The 19,931-nt window shown below is 40.3% G+C and overlaps 1 protein-coding gene across 2 annotated transcripts in view; it reads right to left on the minus strand.

Annotated features, from left to right (window-relative positions):
• Positions 1-311: 311 nt before the first annotated feature.
• FNTA (farnesyltransferase, CAAX box, alpha) overlaps positions 312-19,931 on the minus strand; it is a 52,342-nt gene continuing 32,722 nt past the window's right edge. The window contains exons 6-10 of one of the 2 annotated variants that reach the window (XM_032288040.1): positions 16,076-16,224; positions 9,628-9,690; positions 2,363-2,419; positions 1,218-1,389; positions 312-938 (exon numbers count right to left, since the gene is read on the minus strand). In XM_032288040.1, coding sequence (XP_032143931.1) covers positions 816-938; positions 1,218-1,389; positions 2,363-2,419; positions 9,628-9,690; positions 16,076-16,224 — 564 coding nt within the window. In that variant the 3' untranslated portion in view covers positions 312-815. The remainder of the gene's footprint in view (positions 939-1,217; positions 1,390-2,362; positions 2,420-9,627; positions 9,691-16,075; positions 16,225-19,931) is intronic. The other variant, XM_032288041.1, reaches the window with a different exon arrangement.

A 19,931-nucleotide genomic window follows, 5' to 3' on the forward strand; every position in this document is an offset into this window, starting at 1 on the left:
AGGCGGCAGCAACGGGATGGTCCAGTTGTGTACTATGGTTTGGGAATGTACTTCTAAAAGATTAGGCAATTCTTCTGTGAGATATTTATATACCTGAATAAACCCTTTGGATTTAAACTACCTTGAGCGGATTTTCTCACTTTCAGTCAAGAACTGACCAATTCACATTTTAACATTTCCTCCAATACATCATGTTCCTAGTTTAAAGATTTATAGCAATATTTTCTTCTTCAATTGCTTTTCTAAGCTGAGACAATGTGTCTTGTATAACATATAGTTAAATGCTATTAAAAAATCAAACTACTGTACCATTGTTTTTAGATACAGCTATAATTTTATTACAAAACCATTCTTTTGGCATTAGTTGGTTACAGTGATAGCAAGATTCTGTGAGTGTGCAGACAAGCTCTGATGGAACCACTGTATTCCCTGCTTACTGAACCAAACTTCGGCTACCTCATATTCATTACAAACAAGTGACCGGCAGTCATTACTGCTACAAATCCTGACACGTGTACCACTGAGGGAGGAGTTGATGCTAAGGGATTAGATTACGTGTTGATAAAACTACAAAAGTTCCTTTATGGGACTTTTTCTTTCCCCTCCCATCCAATGACTTTGCTTTAGAAGAATCACATTACTTAGAGCTAGTCTGAGTAGCAGCAGCACCCAAGGAGCATCAGTTCTTGTTAAAAAGCAATACCTGTATGATGCACTTTTACACCACAGGCAAAGGGAAGGATCACTCTAGTTTTAAACTCCTGCATAAATTCCCTTAATAAAAAAAGCATTCCATCAAGTTCTTCTGGATGGTGTTATTGCTGTACATTTGTTGGTGAGTCATTTTCTGTGCTGTGTTTGCTTTGCAGAGATCTTCCAATATATCTCCAATATTCCTTTCTAATAGTGTCCTTTTCTTTAGCTAGAATTTCACATAACTGAAAATGAAAAATAAAAATTTATTAAAGTAATAGGTAATTCAATCTCAAGGGCAAATGCCTTTGAGCCAATACAATTTAATTCAGATCACATTCAAATGTGGCATGCTGTTAGAGACACAGGCTGTGTTCCTACGTGATGTCAATGCTGCCCCTAACCAGAAATAGCCTTGTACTGAATTCTGAGTAACAATGTTGAAAGGGGGCATGAATATTAGTGGCAATGGGCAGACCATTCTGAAATACCAAAAATGAATGCACTGAGCCCCACCAGCTTACCTCTAATGCTTTATTAAGAATGTCTTCCTTATTGTCACATTGGTTTTCCAACATGTCTTCATAGATATCCACAAGAAAGGCAATTAGGTAGGGGGAACTATGACTTGGTTGTAAATCAAGTAATTGATTTAACAGATTAGGATATTTGGAAAGACCACGATCCTGCAAAATCCTAAAACAACAACAAAAAACAAACACTTGATTTTGTGAAGGAAGAACAAAAGCAGCAGAAAGATTAAGAGAAAATAAAGCCTGAAACACAAACAAGAGAGCGAAAGTTATTCTGAATGAATGAGGCTGAAACTATAATGAAACTTTTAAATTACATGAGTCTTATCATAAATAATTAGATAATTAAGAGCTGGCCAGGTACAGTGGCTCATGCCCATAATCACAATACTCTGGGAAGCAGAGGCAGAGGAACGCTTGAACCCAGAAGTTTAAGACCAGCCTGGGTAAAACAGCAAGATCTCATCTCTAACTAAAATTTTTAAAAAATCAGCCATGCCTGTAGTCTTGGCTACTTGGGAGGCTGAGGTGGGAGAATCCTAGAGCCTATGAGATCGAGACTGCAGTGAGCCATGATCATGCCACTGCCCTCCAGCCTAGGCTACAGAGTCAGATCCTGTCTAAAAAAAAAAAAAAAAAAAAAAAGATAATTAAGAGCTAAATAGAATTAAGTTTTAAAAAATGAAGTTTAAAAGTATTCATTTATAACTTAATACGTACAACATGCAAAATAAACCATCTTAAAAAGTGAAGGACAAAACCAGGAGCGATGTTCTTGTCTCTTTTTTGAGACAGGGTCTCTGTCACCTGGGCTGGAGTGCAGTGGTATGATCTCAGCTCACTCTTACCCCCACTTCTGGGTTCAAGCAATTCTCATGCCTCAGCCTCCCAAGTAGCTAGATTACAGGCATGTACCAACATGCTCAACTAATTTTTGTATTTTTAGTAGAGATGGGTTTCACCATGTTGGCCAGGTTGGTCTTGACCTCCTAGCCTCAAGTGATCCATCCACCTTGGCCTCCCAAAGTGCTGGGAATGCAGGCATGAGCTAATGCGCCCGGCCCTCTTGTCTTTTCTTGAGATGGCTTCTCATCCCTCAAGCTCTCCAGATACTACAGGCCCCTCCCCTGACATATCTCCAAGGATGACTGGTTCCATACTTCGCGTTCTTTGAGCCTAGTTTCCTTAAAGACCTTTAAGTTCAACAAGGAACTAGGTTATGTCAGTGGCAAGTGAAATCTTTTCTATTTGAGGAGTAAGTTAACTTGTAGGTGTTAATCTCTAGAAACAAAAACAGAAAGGCTGGCTGTCCATTGGAAAACTCTTCTTGTAAATTAGCCTGCTTTACTGTGTTCCTGAGCGAAGCAGAGCTTGGGGGTGTATGTGTTCCATTCTTTGATATAAAGACTATAGGATTTGGCCAGGTGCATAGGCTCACACCTATAATCCCAGCACTTTGGGAGGCCGAGGCGGGTGAATCACGAGGTCAAAGAGATCGAGACCATACTAGCTATCATCATGAAACCCCGTTTCTACTAAAAATACAAAAATTTGGACTTCCACCAAGATGGCTGAATAGGAACGGCTCTGGAGTGCAGTTCTCAGCGAGAGCAACACAAGACAAGTGATCTCCGCATTTCCAACCGAGTTACCAGGTTCATCTCAATAGGACTGGTTGGACAGTGAGTATAGCCCAAGGAGAGCAAACCGAGGCAGGGTGGTGTGTTGCCTCACCCGGGAAGTGCAAGCGGCCAGAGAAATCCCCCTCCTATGCAAGGGAGGCCATCAGGGACTTTTCCAGTCACTCAGGCTCAGATATGGCACTTTTCACACGGTCTTTACATCCCACAGACCAGGAGATTCCTGCTGTTACTGACAACACCAGCCCCACAGGTTTCCAGCACAAAACTGGGTGGCCATTTTGGCCGGTGTCTGGAACACCTGCGAGACAGAACCACTCATTCCCATGAAAAAAAGGGGGCTGAAGGCAGGGAGCCAAGTGATCTGGCTTGGTAGGTCCCAACCCACAAAGACCAGCAAGCTGAAACCCACCAGCTTGAGATTTTCCGCAGGCAGCACAGCAGTTTGTGTTCGACCTGGGATGGTCGAGCTCAGTGGGGGTAGGGGTATCTGCCATTACTGAGGCAGTTCTAACCTTCCCTGTGTAAACAAAACTGCAAGGAAGTTTACACAGCAGCTGGGCACAGCCCGCGACAGCTCAGCAAGGCCTCTGCAGGTAGACTGTGACTAGACTCCCTCCTTGCTCGGCAGGGCATCTCTGAAAAAACGTAGCAGCAACACATCAGAGACTTATAAATAAAGCCCCACCTTCCTGGGACAGAGCACCTGCGAAAAGAGGCGGCTCTGAGTTCCGCTTCAGCAGACTTAAATGTCCCTGCCCAGCAGCTCTGAAGGGAACAATGGAGCTCCCAGCACAGCACTTGAGCTCTGATAAGGGACAGACTGCCCCCTCAAGTAGCTCCCTGACCCCTGTATATCCAAAGAGACACCTCATACAGGGGCACTCTGGCTGACCTCTGGCAGGTACCCTTCCGGAACAAAGCTACCAGAGGAAGAAACAGGCAGCAATCCTTGTGGTTCTGCAGCTCCCCCAGGTAACTCCCAGGCAAGCAGGGTCTGGAGTGGGCCTCCAGCAATCCTGCAGCAGAGGGACCTGTTAGAAGGAAAACTAAAAAACAGAAAGAAATAGCTTCAATATCAACAGAAAGGACATCCATTCAGAGACCCCATCTGAAAGTCACCAACTTCAAAGACCAAAGGTAGATAAATCCACGAAAATGGGAAGAAACCAGCACAAAAAGTCTGAAACCACCAAAAACCAGAATGCCCCTCCTCCTCCAAGGGATCACAACTCCCTACCAGCAAGAGAACAAAACTGGATGGAGAATGAGTTTGACAAATTTACAGAAGCAGGCTTCAGAAGGTGGGTAATAACAAACTTCTCTGAGCTAAAGGAGTATGTTCTAAACCAATGCAAAGAAACTAAGAACCATGAAAAAAGGTTAGACAAAATGCTAACTAGAATAACCAGCTTAGAGAAGAACATAAACGACTTAATGGAGCTGAAAAACACAGCATGAGAACTTCGCAAAGCATACACAAGTTTCAATAGCCAAATTGATCAAGCAGAAGAAAGGATATCAGTGATTGAAGATGAACTCAATGAAGTAAAACAAGAAGGCAAGATTAGAGAAAAAAGAGTGAAAAGAAATGAACAAAGCCTCCAAGAAATATGGGATTATGTGAAAAGACCTAATCTATGTTTGATCAGTGTACCTGAATGTGACAGGGAGAATGAATCCAAGCTGTAAAACACTCTTCAGGATATTATCCAGGAGAACTTTCCCAACCTAGCAAGGCAGGCCAACATTCAAATCCAGGAAATACAGAGAACACCACAAAGATACTCCTCAAGAAGAGCAATCCCAAGGCACATAATCATCAGATTCACCAGGGTTAAAATGAAGGAAAAAGTGCTAAGGGCAGCCAGAGAGAAAGGTCAAGTTACCCACAAAGTAAAGCCCATCAGACTCACAACAGATCTCTCAGCAGAAACCCTACATGCCAGAAGAGAGTGGGGGCCAATATTCAACATTCTTAAACAAAAGAACTCTCAACCCAGAATTTCATATCCAGCCAAACTAAGCTTCAAAAATGAAGGGGAAATAAAATCCTTTACAGACAAGCAACTGCTGAGAGATTTCATCACCACCAGGACTGCCTTACAAGAGCTCCTGAAGGAAGCACTAAACATGGAAAGGAATAACCAGTACCAACCACTACAAAAAAACACCAAATGATAAAGACCATTGACACAATAAATAACTCCATCAACTAATGGGCAAAACAACTAGCTAGTATCAAAATGGCAGGATCAAATTCACACATAACAATATTAACCTTAAATATATATGGGCTAAATGCCCCAATCAAAAGGCACAGACTGGCAAATTGGATAGAGTCAAGGGACATCAGTGTGCTGTATTCAGGAGACACATCTCATGTGCAAAGACACACATAGACTCAAAATAAAGGGATGGAGGAAGATTTACCAAACAAATGGAGAGCAAAAAAACGCAAGAGTTGCAATTCTCGTCTCTGATAAAATAGACTTTAAAGCAACAAAGATCAAAAGAGACAAAGAAGGACCTACATAATGGTAAAAGGATCGATGCAACAAAAAGAGCTAACTATCCTAGAGATATATATATATATATATATACCCAATACAGGAGCACTCAGATACATAAAGCAAGTTCTTAACTACCTACAAAAAGACTTAGACTCCCATAAAATAATAGTAGGAGACTTTAACACTCCACTGTCAATATTAGACAGATCAATGAGACAGAAAATTAACAAGGATATCCAGGACTTGAACTCAGGTCTGGACCAAGCAGACCTAATAGACATCTACAGAACTCTCCACCCCAAATCCACAGAATATACATTCTTCTCAGTACCACACTGCACCTTCTCTAAAATTGACCACATAATTGGAAGTAAACCACTCCTCAGCAAATGTCAAAGAATAGAAATCATAACAACCAGTCTCTCAGACCACAGTGCAATCAAATTATAACTCAGGATTAAGAAACTCACTCAAAACCAAACAACTACATGGAAACTGAACAACCTGCTTCTGAATGACTACTGGATAAATGAAACAAAGGCAGATATAAAGATGTTCTTCGCCCAATGAGAACGAAGACATAACGTACCACTATCTCTGGGACACATTTAAAGCAGTGTCTAGAGGAAAATTTATAGCACTAAATGCCCACATGAGAAGCAAAGAAAGATATAAAATTGACACCCTAATGTCACAATTAAAAGAACTAGAGGAGCAAGATCGAACAAATTCAAAAGCTAGCAGAAGACAAGAAATAACTAAGATCAGAGCAGAACTGAGGAAGATAGACACACAAAAAACCCTTCAAAAAAATGAATAAATCCAGGTGCTGGGATTTTTTGAAAAGATCAACAAAATAGATAGACAATTAGCCAGAATAAAAAAGAAAGAAGAATTGAATAGATGCAATAAAAAATGATAAATGGCATATCACCACCAATTCAACAGAAATAGAAACTACCGTCAGAGATTACTACAAACACCTCTATGCATATAAACCAGTAATCTAGAAGAAATGGATGAACTCCTGGACACTTACACCCTCCCAAGACTAAACCAGGAAGAAGTTGAATCCCTGAGTAGACCAATAACAAGGTGTGAAGTTGAGGCAGCAATTAATAGCTTACCAACCCAAAAAAAGTCCAGGATCAGACGGTTCACAGCCAAATTCTACCAGACGTACAAAGAAGAGCTGGTACCATTCCTCCTGAAACTATTCCAAACAATATAAAAAGACGGAATCCTCCCTAACTCATTTTATGAAACCAACATTATCCCGATACCAAAACCTGGCAGAAACACAACTAAAAAAAAAAAAAAAAATTCAGGCCAATATCCATGATAAACATCGATACGAAAATCTTCAATAAAACACTGGCAAACTGAATCCAACAGCACATCAAAAAGCTTATCCATCACTATCAAGTTGTCTTCATCCCTGGGATGCAAGTCTGGTTCAACATATGCAAATCTATAAATGTAATCCATCACAGAAACAGAACCAAAGACAACAACCACATGATTATCTCAAAAGATGCAGAGAAGACCTTTGACAAAATTCAACAGTGCTTTATGCTAAAAACTCTCAATAAACTAGGTATCGATGGAACATATGTCAAAAAAAAAGCTATTTATGACAAACCCACAGCAGTATCATACTGAATGGGCAAAAACTGGAAGCATTCCCTTTGAAATCTGGCACTGGACAAGGATGCCCTCTCTCACCACTCCTATTCAACATAGTATTAGAAGTTCTGGCCAGAGTAATCAGGCAAGAAAAAGAAATAAAGGTATTCAATTAGGAAAAGAGGAAGTCAAATTGTCTCTATTTGCAGACGACATGATTGTATGTTTAGAAGACCCCATCGTCTCAACCCAAAATCTCCTTAAGATGATAAGCAACTTCAGCAAAGTCTCAGGAAACAAAATTAATGTGCAAAAATCACAAGCATTCCTATACACCAGTAACAGACAGACAGAGGGCCAAATCATGAATGAATTCCCATTCACAATTGCTACAAAGAGGAATAATCTAGGAATACAACTAACAAGGGATGTGAAGGACCTCTTCAAGGAGAACTATAAACCACTGCTCAAGGAAATAAGAGAGGACATAAACAGATGAAAAAACATTCCATGCTCATGGTTAGGAAAAATCAGTATGATGAAAATGGCCATACTGCCCAAAGTAATTTATAGGTTCAACGCTATACCCATCAAGCTATCATTGACCCTCTTGACAGAACTGGAAAATACCACCTTAAACTTCATATGGAACTAAAAAAGAGCCCACGTAGCCAAGACAATTCTAAACAAAAAGAACAAAGCTGCAGGCATCACGCTCCCTGACTTCAGAATATACTAGAAGACTACACTAATCAAAATAGCATGATACTGGTACCAAAACAGAGATATAGACCAATGGAACAGAACAGAGGCCTCGGAAGTAATGCCACATCTACAACCAATTGATCTTTGACAAACATGACAAAAATAAGCAATGGGGAAAGGATTCTCTGTTTAATAAATGGTGTTGGGAAAACTGCCTAGCCATGTGCAGAAAGCTGAAACTGGACCCCTTCCTTATACCTTATACAAAAATTAACTCCAGATGGATTAAAGATTTAAACATAAGACCTAACACCATAAAAACCCTAGAAGAAAACCTAGGCAATACCATTCAGGACACAGGCATAGGAAAGGACTTCATGATGAAAACACCAAAAGCAATGGCAACAAAAGCCAAAATAGACAAATGGGTCTAATTAAACTGAAGAGCTTCTGCACAGCAAAAGAAACAGTCATTAGAGGGAACCAGCAACCAACAGAATGGGGAAAAAAAATTGCAATCTACCCATCTGACAAAGGGCTAACATCCAGAATCTACCAAGAACTTAAACCAATTTACAAGGAAAAAAAAAAAAAAACTCATCAAAAAGTGGGCAAAGGATATGAACAGACACTTTACAAAAGACAACATTTATGCAGCCAACAAACATATGAAAAAATGCTCATCATCACTGGTCATCAGAGAAATACAAATCAAAACCACATTGAGATACCATCTCACACCAGTTAGAATGGCAATCATTAAAAAATCTGGAGACAACAGATGCTGGAGAGGATGTGGAGAAATAGGAACACTTTTACACTGTTCATAAGAGTGTAAATTAGTTCATGTATTGTGGAAGACAGTGTGGCGATTCCTCAATGATCTAGAAATAGAAATTCCATTTGACCCAGCAATCCCATTACTGGGTATATACCCAAAGGATTATAAATCATTCTATTATAAAGACACATGTACACGTATGTTCATTGCAGCACTGTTTACAATAGCAAAGACCTGGAACCAACCCTAATGCCCATCAATGACAAATTGGATAAAGAAAATGTGGCACAGATACACCTTGGAATACTATGCAGCCATAAAAAAGGATGAGTTCATGTCCTTTGCAAGGACATGGATGAAGCTGAAAACCAACATTCTCAGCAAACTGATACAAGAACAGAAAACCAAATACTGCATGTTCTCACTTATAAGTGGGTCTTGAACAATGAGAACACATGGACACAGGGAGAGGAATATCACACACCAGGGCCTGTTGAGGGGTGGGGGAACTAGGGGAGGGACAGCAGTTGGTGGGGGGATTGGGGAGGAATAACATTAGGAGAAATACCTAACATAGATGACAGGGAGATGGATGCAGCAAACCACCATGGCATGTGTATGCCTATGTAACAATCCTGTATGATCTGCACGTGTACCCCAGAATTTAAAGTATAATTAAAAAAAAAATACAAAAATTAGCCGGCATGGTAGTGTGCACCTATAGTCCCAGCTACTCAGGAGGCTGAGGCAGGAGAATCGCTTGAACCTAGGAGGTGGAGGCTGCAGTGAGCCAAGATTGTGCCACTGCACTCCAGCCTAGAGACAAGACAGAGTGCGACTCCGTCTCAAAAAAAAAAAAAAAAAAAAAAAGACTACGATATTCATAAATACAATTAAAATGGCATTATTTTACTGGTGGATTATTCTGCAAATGGTGTTGGCAGGTGTTTTGGAGGTGCAGAAAAGGGTAGAGGGCACTTTTCCAGAGTTTCCATAATGCTGTTATACTTCTGCTCTTAGGTCTGGAAAAATGAAAAATTATTTACTATCCTTTTGGAATCTGACTATGGAATATACTCCATGATATATCATATAGCCACTTTGTTTTTTTAAATAATAAAACAACAACCTCTTACCCTTTCAAATAGTTCCATGCACTTTCATTATGTGGGACTAGCTTAATCATTTCCAGTGTGTATCTGCAAGAAAAATGTATATACAATTTTAAAAGAACAGTGCAATGATGAGACAGTTTTAGTAAGATTGTGGCACAGCTTTGGAAACATACTTTCACTTGTGTCAGCATATCTCTTAGTGGACTGTGGCACCTCTCCAGGTCATATTTAAATCAGAGAATCTCTCAAGGCTGCAGCTGTCAATTCAGTTCTAGGGAAGGACACATAACTAATCTAAAAGCTTCAATTTACAATGGGAAAAAAATTAACATGAAATATTTCCTTTAAGGCCAGGTACAATGGCTCACACCTGTAATCCCAGCATTTTGGGAGGCCGAGGCAAGAGAATCACCTGAGGTTGGGAGTTCGAGACCAGCCTGACCAACATGGAGACACCCTGTCTCTACTAAAAATACAAAATTAGAGGGCCGGGCGCGGTGGCTCACGCCTGTAATCCCAGCACTTTGGGAGGCCGAGGCGGGTGGATCACTAGGTCAAGAGATGGAGACCATCCTGGTCAACATGGTGAAACCCCGTCTTTACTAAAAATACAAAAATTAGCTGGGCATGGTGGCACGTGCCTGTAATCCCAGCTACTCAGGACGCTGAGGCAGGAGAACTGCCTGAACCCAGGAGGCGGAGGTTGCGGTGAGCCGAGATCGCGCCATTGCACTCCAGCCTGGGTAACAAGAGCGAAACTCCGTCTCAAAAAAAAAAAAAAAATACAAAATTAGGCTGGGAGCGGTGGCTCACGCCTGTAATCCCAACACTTTGGGAAGCTGAGATTGGTGAATCACAAGGTCAAGAGATCAAGACTATCCTGGCCAACATGGTGAAACTCCGTCTCTACTAAAAATACAAAAAGTAGCTGGGCATGGTGGCACACGCCTGTAGTCCCAGCTACTCAGGAGGCTGAGGCAGGAGAATTGCTTAAACAAGGGAGGTGGAGGTTGCAGTGAGCCAAAATTGCGCCACTGAACTCTAGCCTGGCAACAGAGCAAGATTCTGTCTCAAAAATTAATTAATTAAAAAAATAAATAAAATACAAAATTAGCCGGGCATGGTGGCACATGTCTGTAATCCCAGCTACTCGGGATGCTGAGGTAGGAAAATCACTTGAACCTAGGAGTCAGAGGTTGCAGTGAGCCAAGTTCGCACCATTGAACTCCAGCTTGGGCAACAAGAGCAAAATTCCATCTCAAAAAAAAAAAAAAGAAAAGAAAAGAAAACAAATTCCTTCAAATAATATGGAAAATTTTCCTTTTGAAGGAAACATCAGCTAAAAGAAGGAGACTTCCCATTTATTGGTAAAGCACCCTTGGGAAAACAGTCTATGCTCCACTTATATCCCAACAAATCCTTAGTCACTGAAATAGGACAATTTACATAATCTTAGCTATCATTAAAAAACAGCATGGAAATTATATAGGCAAACAATAAAAATGAAAAACCAACACAAGAATATATTTCTTATATTCCAAAGCAAAATGACTAGTAAACTGTGACATGATTCTGTCAAAATGGGTGCTCCATACTTCTGTCTTCCCCTTAAACAGATAAAATATAATTCAGACCTGATTACCACAAATCCTAAGGGAGCCACAGAACTTGCTTCACCACATACTTGCTCAGATGAGTGAGTCACTGACTAAAGCTTGGTAGTCTTGGTTCTGCTGCAGTGCTGTTACTATTAAGATTTTTTTTTTTCCCACAGAGTAATAATAAACTCATTCAACATTACAAAAATATTTCTCCAACTACTTTTACATGACTTAATGTTTCCAATTCTTTGCGAAACCATGTCCCTCCGGGTCTTAGCTGGTCCTTGTTTAAGATTCTTAATTTCATGTTGGCAATATCTAAATTTTTATTTACATATATGTGTACTAAAGCATTACCTATTTTTATGGTTAAAACATTAACTTTAGCTGTGCATGATGGCTCACATCTGTAATCCCAGCGCTTTCATAGGTCAAAGCAGAAAGTGCTTGAGGCCAGGAGATAAGACCATTCTGGGCAACATAGGGAGACCTTACCTCTACAAAAAATTTTAACAATTAGCTGGGAGCAGTGGCACATGCCTGTAGTCTCAGCTACTCAGAGGCTGAGGTGGGAGGGTTCCTTAAGCCCAGGAGCTCATGGCAGCAGCGAGCACTCCAGACTGGGTAACAGAGTGAAACCCTCTCTCTTAGGAAAACAAAACAAAACAAACCCATGAACTTTGAGGTCAGGCTCCCTAGCTTCAAATCCTGGCTCCTGGCCTCATAAATTATCTATGTGCTCTTAGGCAAATTACAGAATTACCTAGAATCTCAAGTTCTTCATGAAGTGTCTTAGAGAGCTGTTAGAATTAGCGGCACATAGTATAAATGCTTGATAAATGCTGTTATTGGTAGTACTAGAAGACTATGCACTCACAGTCTAGAAAAAGGGCCATGACACATTAAGTGAAAAGGCAATGCCTGTAACATTATTATCTAGGTTGTTGTGTATAAATGTTTGCAAGTGTATTTATAAAGTTTGGGGAAATTCACCCAATTATAGCTCACTCTGGAAAATGGGATGTGGGATGAAGAACAGTAAAAGACTTTGACTTTTTACTTTATAGAATTTAGTACAATTTCCCCCATAACTACACTGCATTACTTTTATAATAAAAAAATGACAAAAATAATTATGCACATCTATCTGTACGCTTAGAGTTAAAAGTTAACAAACTGTAAATTCTAGACACCTACAGCTACTCTTAATATTTTAAATACTTCCTTTACCCATCTTAAAAGGAAAATAAATATTAAATATAGGAAGCTCTTTTAGATTCCTGGGTAATTATTTCTGTTTCTCTTTGACAATACAATCTGCCTGTTGTGAAATAGGCAGTGATCTGCCTCTGGAAAGGCTAAAAATTTGCATTTTCAAAACTCTTTATATTCAATATTTAAAATACTTTGTTACTCTTAACTATTGTCAATCTTTAGACCAGTAACGTTCAATAAATCCTCCAGTGATGATGGAAATGTTCTTTGACAAGTGCTGTCCAATATGGTAATCACTAGCCACATGTGGGTACTGAACACCTGAAATAGGACATGTGCAATGGAAGAACTGTATTTTTAATTTTTTTACAATCATACTGATTGAAACTTAAATAGCCATATGTGGCTAGTCACTACCATATTAACAGTATAGGTATACCTTGCAGATATCAAAGGTTCTGTTCTAGACCATCTCAATAAAGCAATTTTATCACAATTAAGCAAGTCACCCGACTTTTCTGTTTCCCAGCACATAAATTATGTTTACACTATACTGTAGTCTAGTATGCAATAGCATCATATCTAAAAAAACAATGTACATACCTCAATTTAAAAATACTTTATTGCTAAAAAATGCTAATGATCATCTGAGCCTTCAGCAAGTCGTAATCTTTCTGCTGGTGGAGGGTCTGGCCTCCATGTTGATGGCTGCTGACTGATCAGGGTAGGGTGCTGGGTGCTGAAGGATGAGGTGGCTGTGGCAATTTCTTAAAATAAGACAACAATAAAAGATTTCTCTGTAGGATGTGATGCTGACAGCATTTTACTCACAGTAAAACTTTTCAAAACTGGAGCCAGTCCTCTCAAATCCTGCGGCTGCTTTATCAACTAAGTTTAGGTAACAGTCAAGATATTAAAAATCCTTTGTTGTCATTTCAAAAATGTTCACAACGTTGTTACCAAGAGTAGATTCCATCTTAAGCAACTACTTCCTTTGCTCATCCGTAAGAAGCAACTCCTCATCTGATCAAGTATTATCATGATGCAGCAGTTCAGTCACATCTTCAGGCTCCACTTCTAATTCTAGTTTCCTTGCTGTTTCCACCTCAGCAGCAATTCCTCCTTCCTCTAAAGTCCTGAACCCCTCAAAGTCATCATGAGGGCTGGAATCAACTTCTTCCAAATTCCTGTTAATGTTAATATTTTGACCTCTTCCTGTGAATCATGAATATTCCTAATAGCATCTAGAATGGTGAATTCTTTCCAGAAGATTTTCAACTGACTGCGCAGATTCACTGGAGGAATCACTATCTATGGCAGCTATAGTCTTAAAAAATGTATTTCTTAAACAGTAAGACTTTAAAATCAAAATTACTCCTTTATCCAGGGCTGCAGAACAGATGTTGTGTTCACAGGCATGAAAACAGCATCTCTGCACATCTCCATTAGAGCTCTTGGGTGACCAGGTCCATTGTCAATGAGCAGTAATATGAGCAATAATACTCTCAAAGAAATTTTTCTGAACAATAGGCCTCAAAGAGGGCTTAGAATTTTCAGTAAATCATGCCATAAACAGATGTGCTGTCATCCTGGCTTTGTTGTTCCATTTATAGAGCACAGGCAGAGGAGATTCAGCATAATTCTTAAGGGCTCTAGGATTTCCAGAATGCTCATTGACCACCGGTTTAAACTTAAAAGTCACCAGCTTCATTAGCCTCTAACAAGATTCAGCCAGCTGTGTGAAGCTTTGAAGCAGTGCTTTCTCTCTGGCTATGAAAAGTCCTAGATGGCATCTTCTTCCAATAAAAGGCTGTTTACACTGAAAATCTTCTGTTTATACGCAGCTACCTTCATCGGTGATCTGAACTGGACCTTCTGGAGAACTTGCTGCAGCTTCTGCAGCAGCACTTGCTATTTCACCTTGTACCTCCATGCTATGGAGATGGCGTCCTGCTTACACCTCATAAGCCAACCTCTGCTAGCATCCAAATTCTCTTCTGCAGCTTCCTCACTTCTCTCAGCCTTCATCGAATTAAAGAGAATAAGGGCTTCCTCTGGATCAGGCTTTGGGTAAAGGGAATGTTGTGGCTGGTTTGATCTTTTATCCAGGCCATTCAAACTTTTTCCATATCAGCAATAATGCTGTTTTGTCCATGTGTTCACTGGAGCAGCACTTTTAATTTCCTTCAGTAACTCTTTTTGTGCATTCACAATACGGCTAACTGTTTGGTGCAAGAGGCTTAGCTTTGGACCTATCTCAGCTTTTGACATGCACTCCTCACTAGGCTTAATCACTTCTAGTTTTTTATTTAAAGTGAGAGGCTGTGACTCTTCCTTTCACTTGAACACTCAGATGACATTGCAGGGTTAAATGGCTTAATGTCAATATTGTTGTGTCTCAGGGAATAGGGAGGCCTGAGATGAAGGAGAAAGATGAGGGAACACATGCAACAGTGATATTTGCTATTTTATATGGGTGCAGTTTGTGGCACCCCCAAACAATTATAATCGATGACTGATCAAAGATGACTGATCACAAATCACTAAAACAGATATAATGATTATGAAAAAATGTGAAATACTGAGGAGTACCAAAACATGACAGAGACACAATGTGAGCACATGCTGTTAGAAAAAATGGCACTGATAGACTTGCTCAATGCAAGACTGCCATGAATCTTCAACTTATATATATTTTAAAAACCCAACCATAATATCTGCAAGGCTCATAAAACCAGGTATGCTTTATATAGGAGAGCAGTAGAAAGAAAGCATAAAGTGTGCTTGAGGGGTAGTGTGTGCTCCAGACATAAGCCCAAAGCAGGGCATTAAAGTGAGACATGGATTGAAGCCTTTTATAAATTTCAAGTCACCATAGCAGATAAAATAAGGGCAAGCTGCCTCAATCCAGGCAAAAGCAAGGGCTTGGAGGATGACAGGCAGGTGCACCATACAAATCAGCTCCGCCCAACAGTTGTTCAAACACGTCTACACTAAAATTATGACTCCCACCTCATCAGGCTCTAAAAACAGTAAGCCTGTTCAAATTGTGAAACAGACACTCAGATACAATGGACAAGTAAGGTCAGAAAAATCGTGGCTACTAATGTTTATGGATACAACATAGAAATTGATGCCAACTCAGAATTTCTAGCTCTAATAATAGCTCTTTGTATAGTGGTTCTCAACTTGAGGGTGACTTCACTTCTCAGGGGACAGCTGGCAATGTCTGAAAACATTTTTGCTTAAGGACAGGATGCTGCTAAACACTCTACAAAACACAGGACAGCCCCCTACAACCAAAACTTATCCAGCCCCAAATCCTGCATTAGGGTAACATGGCATCTGGGGATGATTATCTAAAATGCAACACAATTTAATGAGATAGTCTTAAAATAAATCTTCTTAGACAATACCCCATAACACTGGAATTCTTTTCAATCTCCAGTAGCAATATTTTGAGAAACTTAAGATACTACAAGTAGAGGTATACTACGTTATTTGTAAATCTATCATTGTATGTTTCACTCAGTACTTTGTCCTCTTTTAGTTCCATAGGGTAGGATCTTGATCTGCTATATCCCCAGTGCCTGAGACATGGTAGGCATGCAAAGATGTTTGTAATGAACGAGCAAGTGAAGAAGATTACTAACTGGACTTCTCTCTCCAATACAGCCCGATCATTGTAGCCAGTGGTGTTAGAAATGACGAAGTATCTTTGGTTCCAGACAGAGTTATTTCTCACATCCTCTTTGAGAAGTTGGTTCACATACTGCAGTTCATTATCCCAAAGTTTAAACTCCTAAAGGAAAAATTTAGAAAAACCATCCAATTAGAAATGTCCCATTATTTATGAACAATAAAAATAAATAAAGCTTCAACGAGGAAGGTAGAACTGAAGACACAGGATTTATCACAAATTCAGAAGGTAGCGACAGCTGCAAATAAAGAAAATAGAGGGGGATACAAGTACAAAACTGATGATAGAGACTGGAAAGACATACACAGAAAGCAGTAAAAAAGACATCAAAGAAAATTTGGGGGGAAAACCCCACCAAACTCACTAGTAAGAGAATAAGTGACTATAGTATAGATATAAATTTCATGTGACTTGATATTAATATATCAAAGTAAAAGGGCAGCATTCAGAAGTGCACATACATGACAGAATTACATTAAAATACATGCAGAGAAGCATACATGCCCAACAGTGGTGGCTCCCACCAGCAATTCCACTGCTTCGGGAGGCTGAAGAAGAAGGAGTTCGAGACCAGCCAAGGCAACATAAGGAGACTACATTTCAAAAAATAATATAAGGCAGGCCATGCACGGTGGCTCACATCTGTAATCCCAGCACTCCGTGAGGCCGAGGCAGGCGGATCACCTGAGGTCAGGAGTTCAAAACCACACTGGCCAACATGGCAAAATCCTGTCTCTAATAAAAATACAAAAATTAGCCAGACGTGGTGGCAGATGCCCGTATCCCAGCTACTCGAGAGGCTGAGGAACGAGAATCACTTGAACCCGAGGCGGAGGGTGCAGTGAGCCGAGATAGAGCCAGTGCACTCCAGCCTGGGGGACAAAGTGAGACTCTGTCTCCAAAAATAATAAAAATTAAAAAATCAGTTGAGCATACTGGCACATGCCTAGAGTCCAGCTACTCAGGAGGCTGAAGAGGGAGGATTGCTTGAGCCCAGAAGTTTAAGGCTGCAGCAAGCTATGATCGCACCACTGCACTCCGGACAACAGAAAGAGACCCTGTCTCAAAAAACAGAAAGAAAAGAAAAAAGAAATACACACAATTGGACCAAGATATAAATTTTTATTAATTTTTGAGATGGAGTCTTGCTCTGTTGCCCAAGCTGGTGTGCAATGGCATGATCTCAGGTCACTGCAACCGCCATCTCCCAGGCTCAAGCAATATTCTTGCCTCAGCCCCTCAAATAGCTGGGACTACAGGCAGGCGCCACCACAACTGGCTAATTTTTGTATTTTTCGTAGAGATGGAGTTTTACCATGTTGCCCAAGCTGGTCTTGAACTCCTGAACTCAAGCAATCTGCCCACCTCGGCCTCCCAGAGTGCTGGGATTACAGGCATAAGCCACCATACCCAGCCAATATTAATTCTTTATATTATAAAGCTGTCTTAAAAAAAAAAAATCATGGGGGGAAGAAAACCAATAAAGATAATTTAAAAGAGAATGATAAAAACTTACAAATAATTCGAAAGTAGGGGACATTATGAAAAAGATAATGGAGTTTTCTTATTTGTCAACAGCAAAAAAGTAAGAATCTCCTGTGATAGTCCCCGATTTTACAGGTGATCATGAAAATAAATGCATTAAGGAAAGGAAAATTTTTGTGAAAGTTCCTAGTGGAGTTCAGTGATCCTAGTGTGGACCACTGATTGGTGTCCTCCCACTGTTCTCAGTCTCCAGCATGCTAAGCATAGAAAGAGAGCGTAAACATCTACAAGCTGTTTTATCAGTATAACAATAATTTTATGTCCACTGAATCTAATAATGAAAAATTGGGAGTAGTGTTTTCCATACATGTGTTTCTGTTTGTTTTCACTCATGTAAGTTATAAATGTAACACAGTGCCCTGTGTACCCTTCACTTAGATTCCCCAAATGGTAAACATCTTACCAACTGAAGCGCAATCCCAAAGCCAGAAAATGACATCAGCACATTATTGTTAATGGAACCGCTAACTTGATTCAAATGTTTTTGGTTTTTTTGTTTTTGAGATGGAGTCTCACTCTGTCACCCAGGCTGGAGTGCAATGGAGTGATCTTGACTCACTAACTTCCGCCTCCTCGGTTCAAGTGATTCTCCTGCCTCAGCCTCCCAAGTAGCTAGGATTACAGATGCCCACCACCACACTCAGCTATTTTTGTATTTTCAGTAGAGACAGCATTTCACCATGTTGGCCAGACTGGTCTCGAACTCCTGACCTCAGGTGATCCGCCTGCCTCGGCCTCCCAAATTCTTCAGATTACAAGCGTGAGCCACTGCGCCCAGCCTATTCAGATCTTGCATGTAGTCACTTGTGTGTTATGTGGTACAGGTGGGGAATGGGGGCAGAATATAGTTCTACACAATTTTATTCCATGTATAGTATAACCACTACAATCAAGATGCTGAACTATTCCCTTAGCACAAAGAAACTGCCTGATGCTACCCCTTTATAGCTGTACCCCCTTTTCCCTCACCCTGGCAACCTCTCATCCGTTCTCTACGTCTATAATTTTGCTATTTCAAGAATGTTCTCTCAATGGAGCCATGCAGTATGAAACCTGAGACTCCCTTTTCCACAAAGGATCATACACTTGAAATCCATTCAAGATGTTGCCTATATGGATCATTCATTTATTTTGACTGGTGAGTAGTATTCTGTGTGTGTGTATATTTCATTTTTATTTTTATTTTTAATTCAGACAGGGTCTCACTTTGTCGCCCAGGCTGGAGTGTAGTGGCGTGAGCATAGCTCACCACAGCCTCAACCTCTTGGGCTGAAGTGATTCTCCTGCCTCAACCTCCTGAGTAGCTGCAAACACAAGCATGAGCCACTATGCTCGGCTATTATTTTTGTATTTTTTACAGAGACAGGGTTTTGCCATGTTGCCAGGCTAGTCTTGATTGAACTCCTGGCCTCACAGGATCGACTTGCCTGGGCCTCCCAGGTGTGAGCTACTGAACACAACCTCATTGTAAAATTTTATATAAATTGTATAATTTTATATAAAATACATGGCACTGTATTTTTATATAAATGAGACGTACATGAAATACAGTAAAATACATCCAACCTGTGATGGATTGGGGGCAAAGAAGGGTTCTTCATTCCTTCACTTAAGAAGCTCTAGTACAGTCAATGTCAATGACATACAGGCCATGAATGTTTATAATTCATGTTTAACATTTAAAACTAAAATTTTACATTTCTAATATATGTTATAAATTTTTTTTGAAATGGAGTCTCAGTCTCTCACCCAGGTTGGAGTGCAGTGGTGCAACCTCAGCTCACGACAACCCCTGCCTCCCTGGTTCAAGCAATTCTTCTGCCTCAGCCTCCCAAGTAGCTGAGACTACAACTGTGTGTCACCACGCCCAGCTAATTTTTTTATTTTTAGTAGAGACAGGGTTTCACCATGTTAGTCAGGATGGTCTTGATCCCCTGACCTTGTGATCTGCCCACCGTGGCCTCCCAAAGTGCTAGGATTACAGGTGTGAGCCACTGCACCCGGCCATAAAATATTTTTTAAAGAACTGCCTCAGAGACCCATTTTACATCATCAAAGAATATGCTGAATCCTTTAAATCCTGATTGAAAATAACTAAAATATTAATAAAATAGCTTTCCATATAGAAATAGACCAGAGTTCCTTGGCTATGACACTGCTGAGAGTACAGGCTGGATAACTCTTTGTTGTTGGGAGGCTGCCCTGTGCATTTTGGGATGTTTAGTAGCATCCTGGCCCTCTCCCCAATAGCTCCCAATAGCAAC

This window comes from Sapajus apella, unplaced genomic scaffold, assembly GCF_009761245.1.
Source record: "Sapajus apella isolate SASKATOON/1434 unplaced genomic scaffold, GSC_monkey_1.0 scaffold21, whole genome shotgun sequence".
NCBI classification, from domain to species: domain Eukaryota; kingdom Metazoa; phylum Chordata; class Mammalia; order Primates; family Cebidae; genus Sapajus; species Sapajus apella.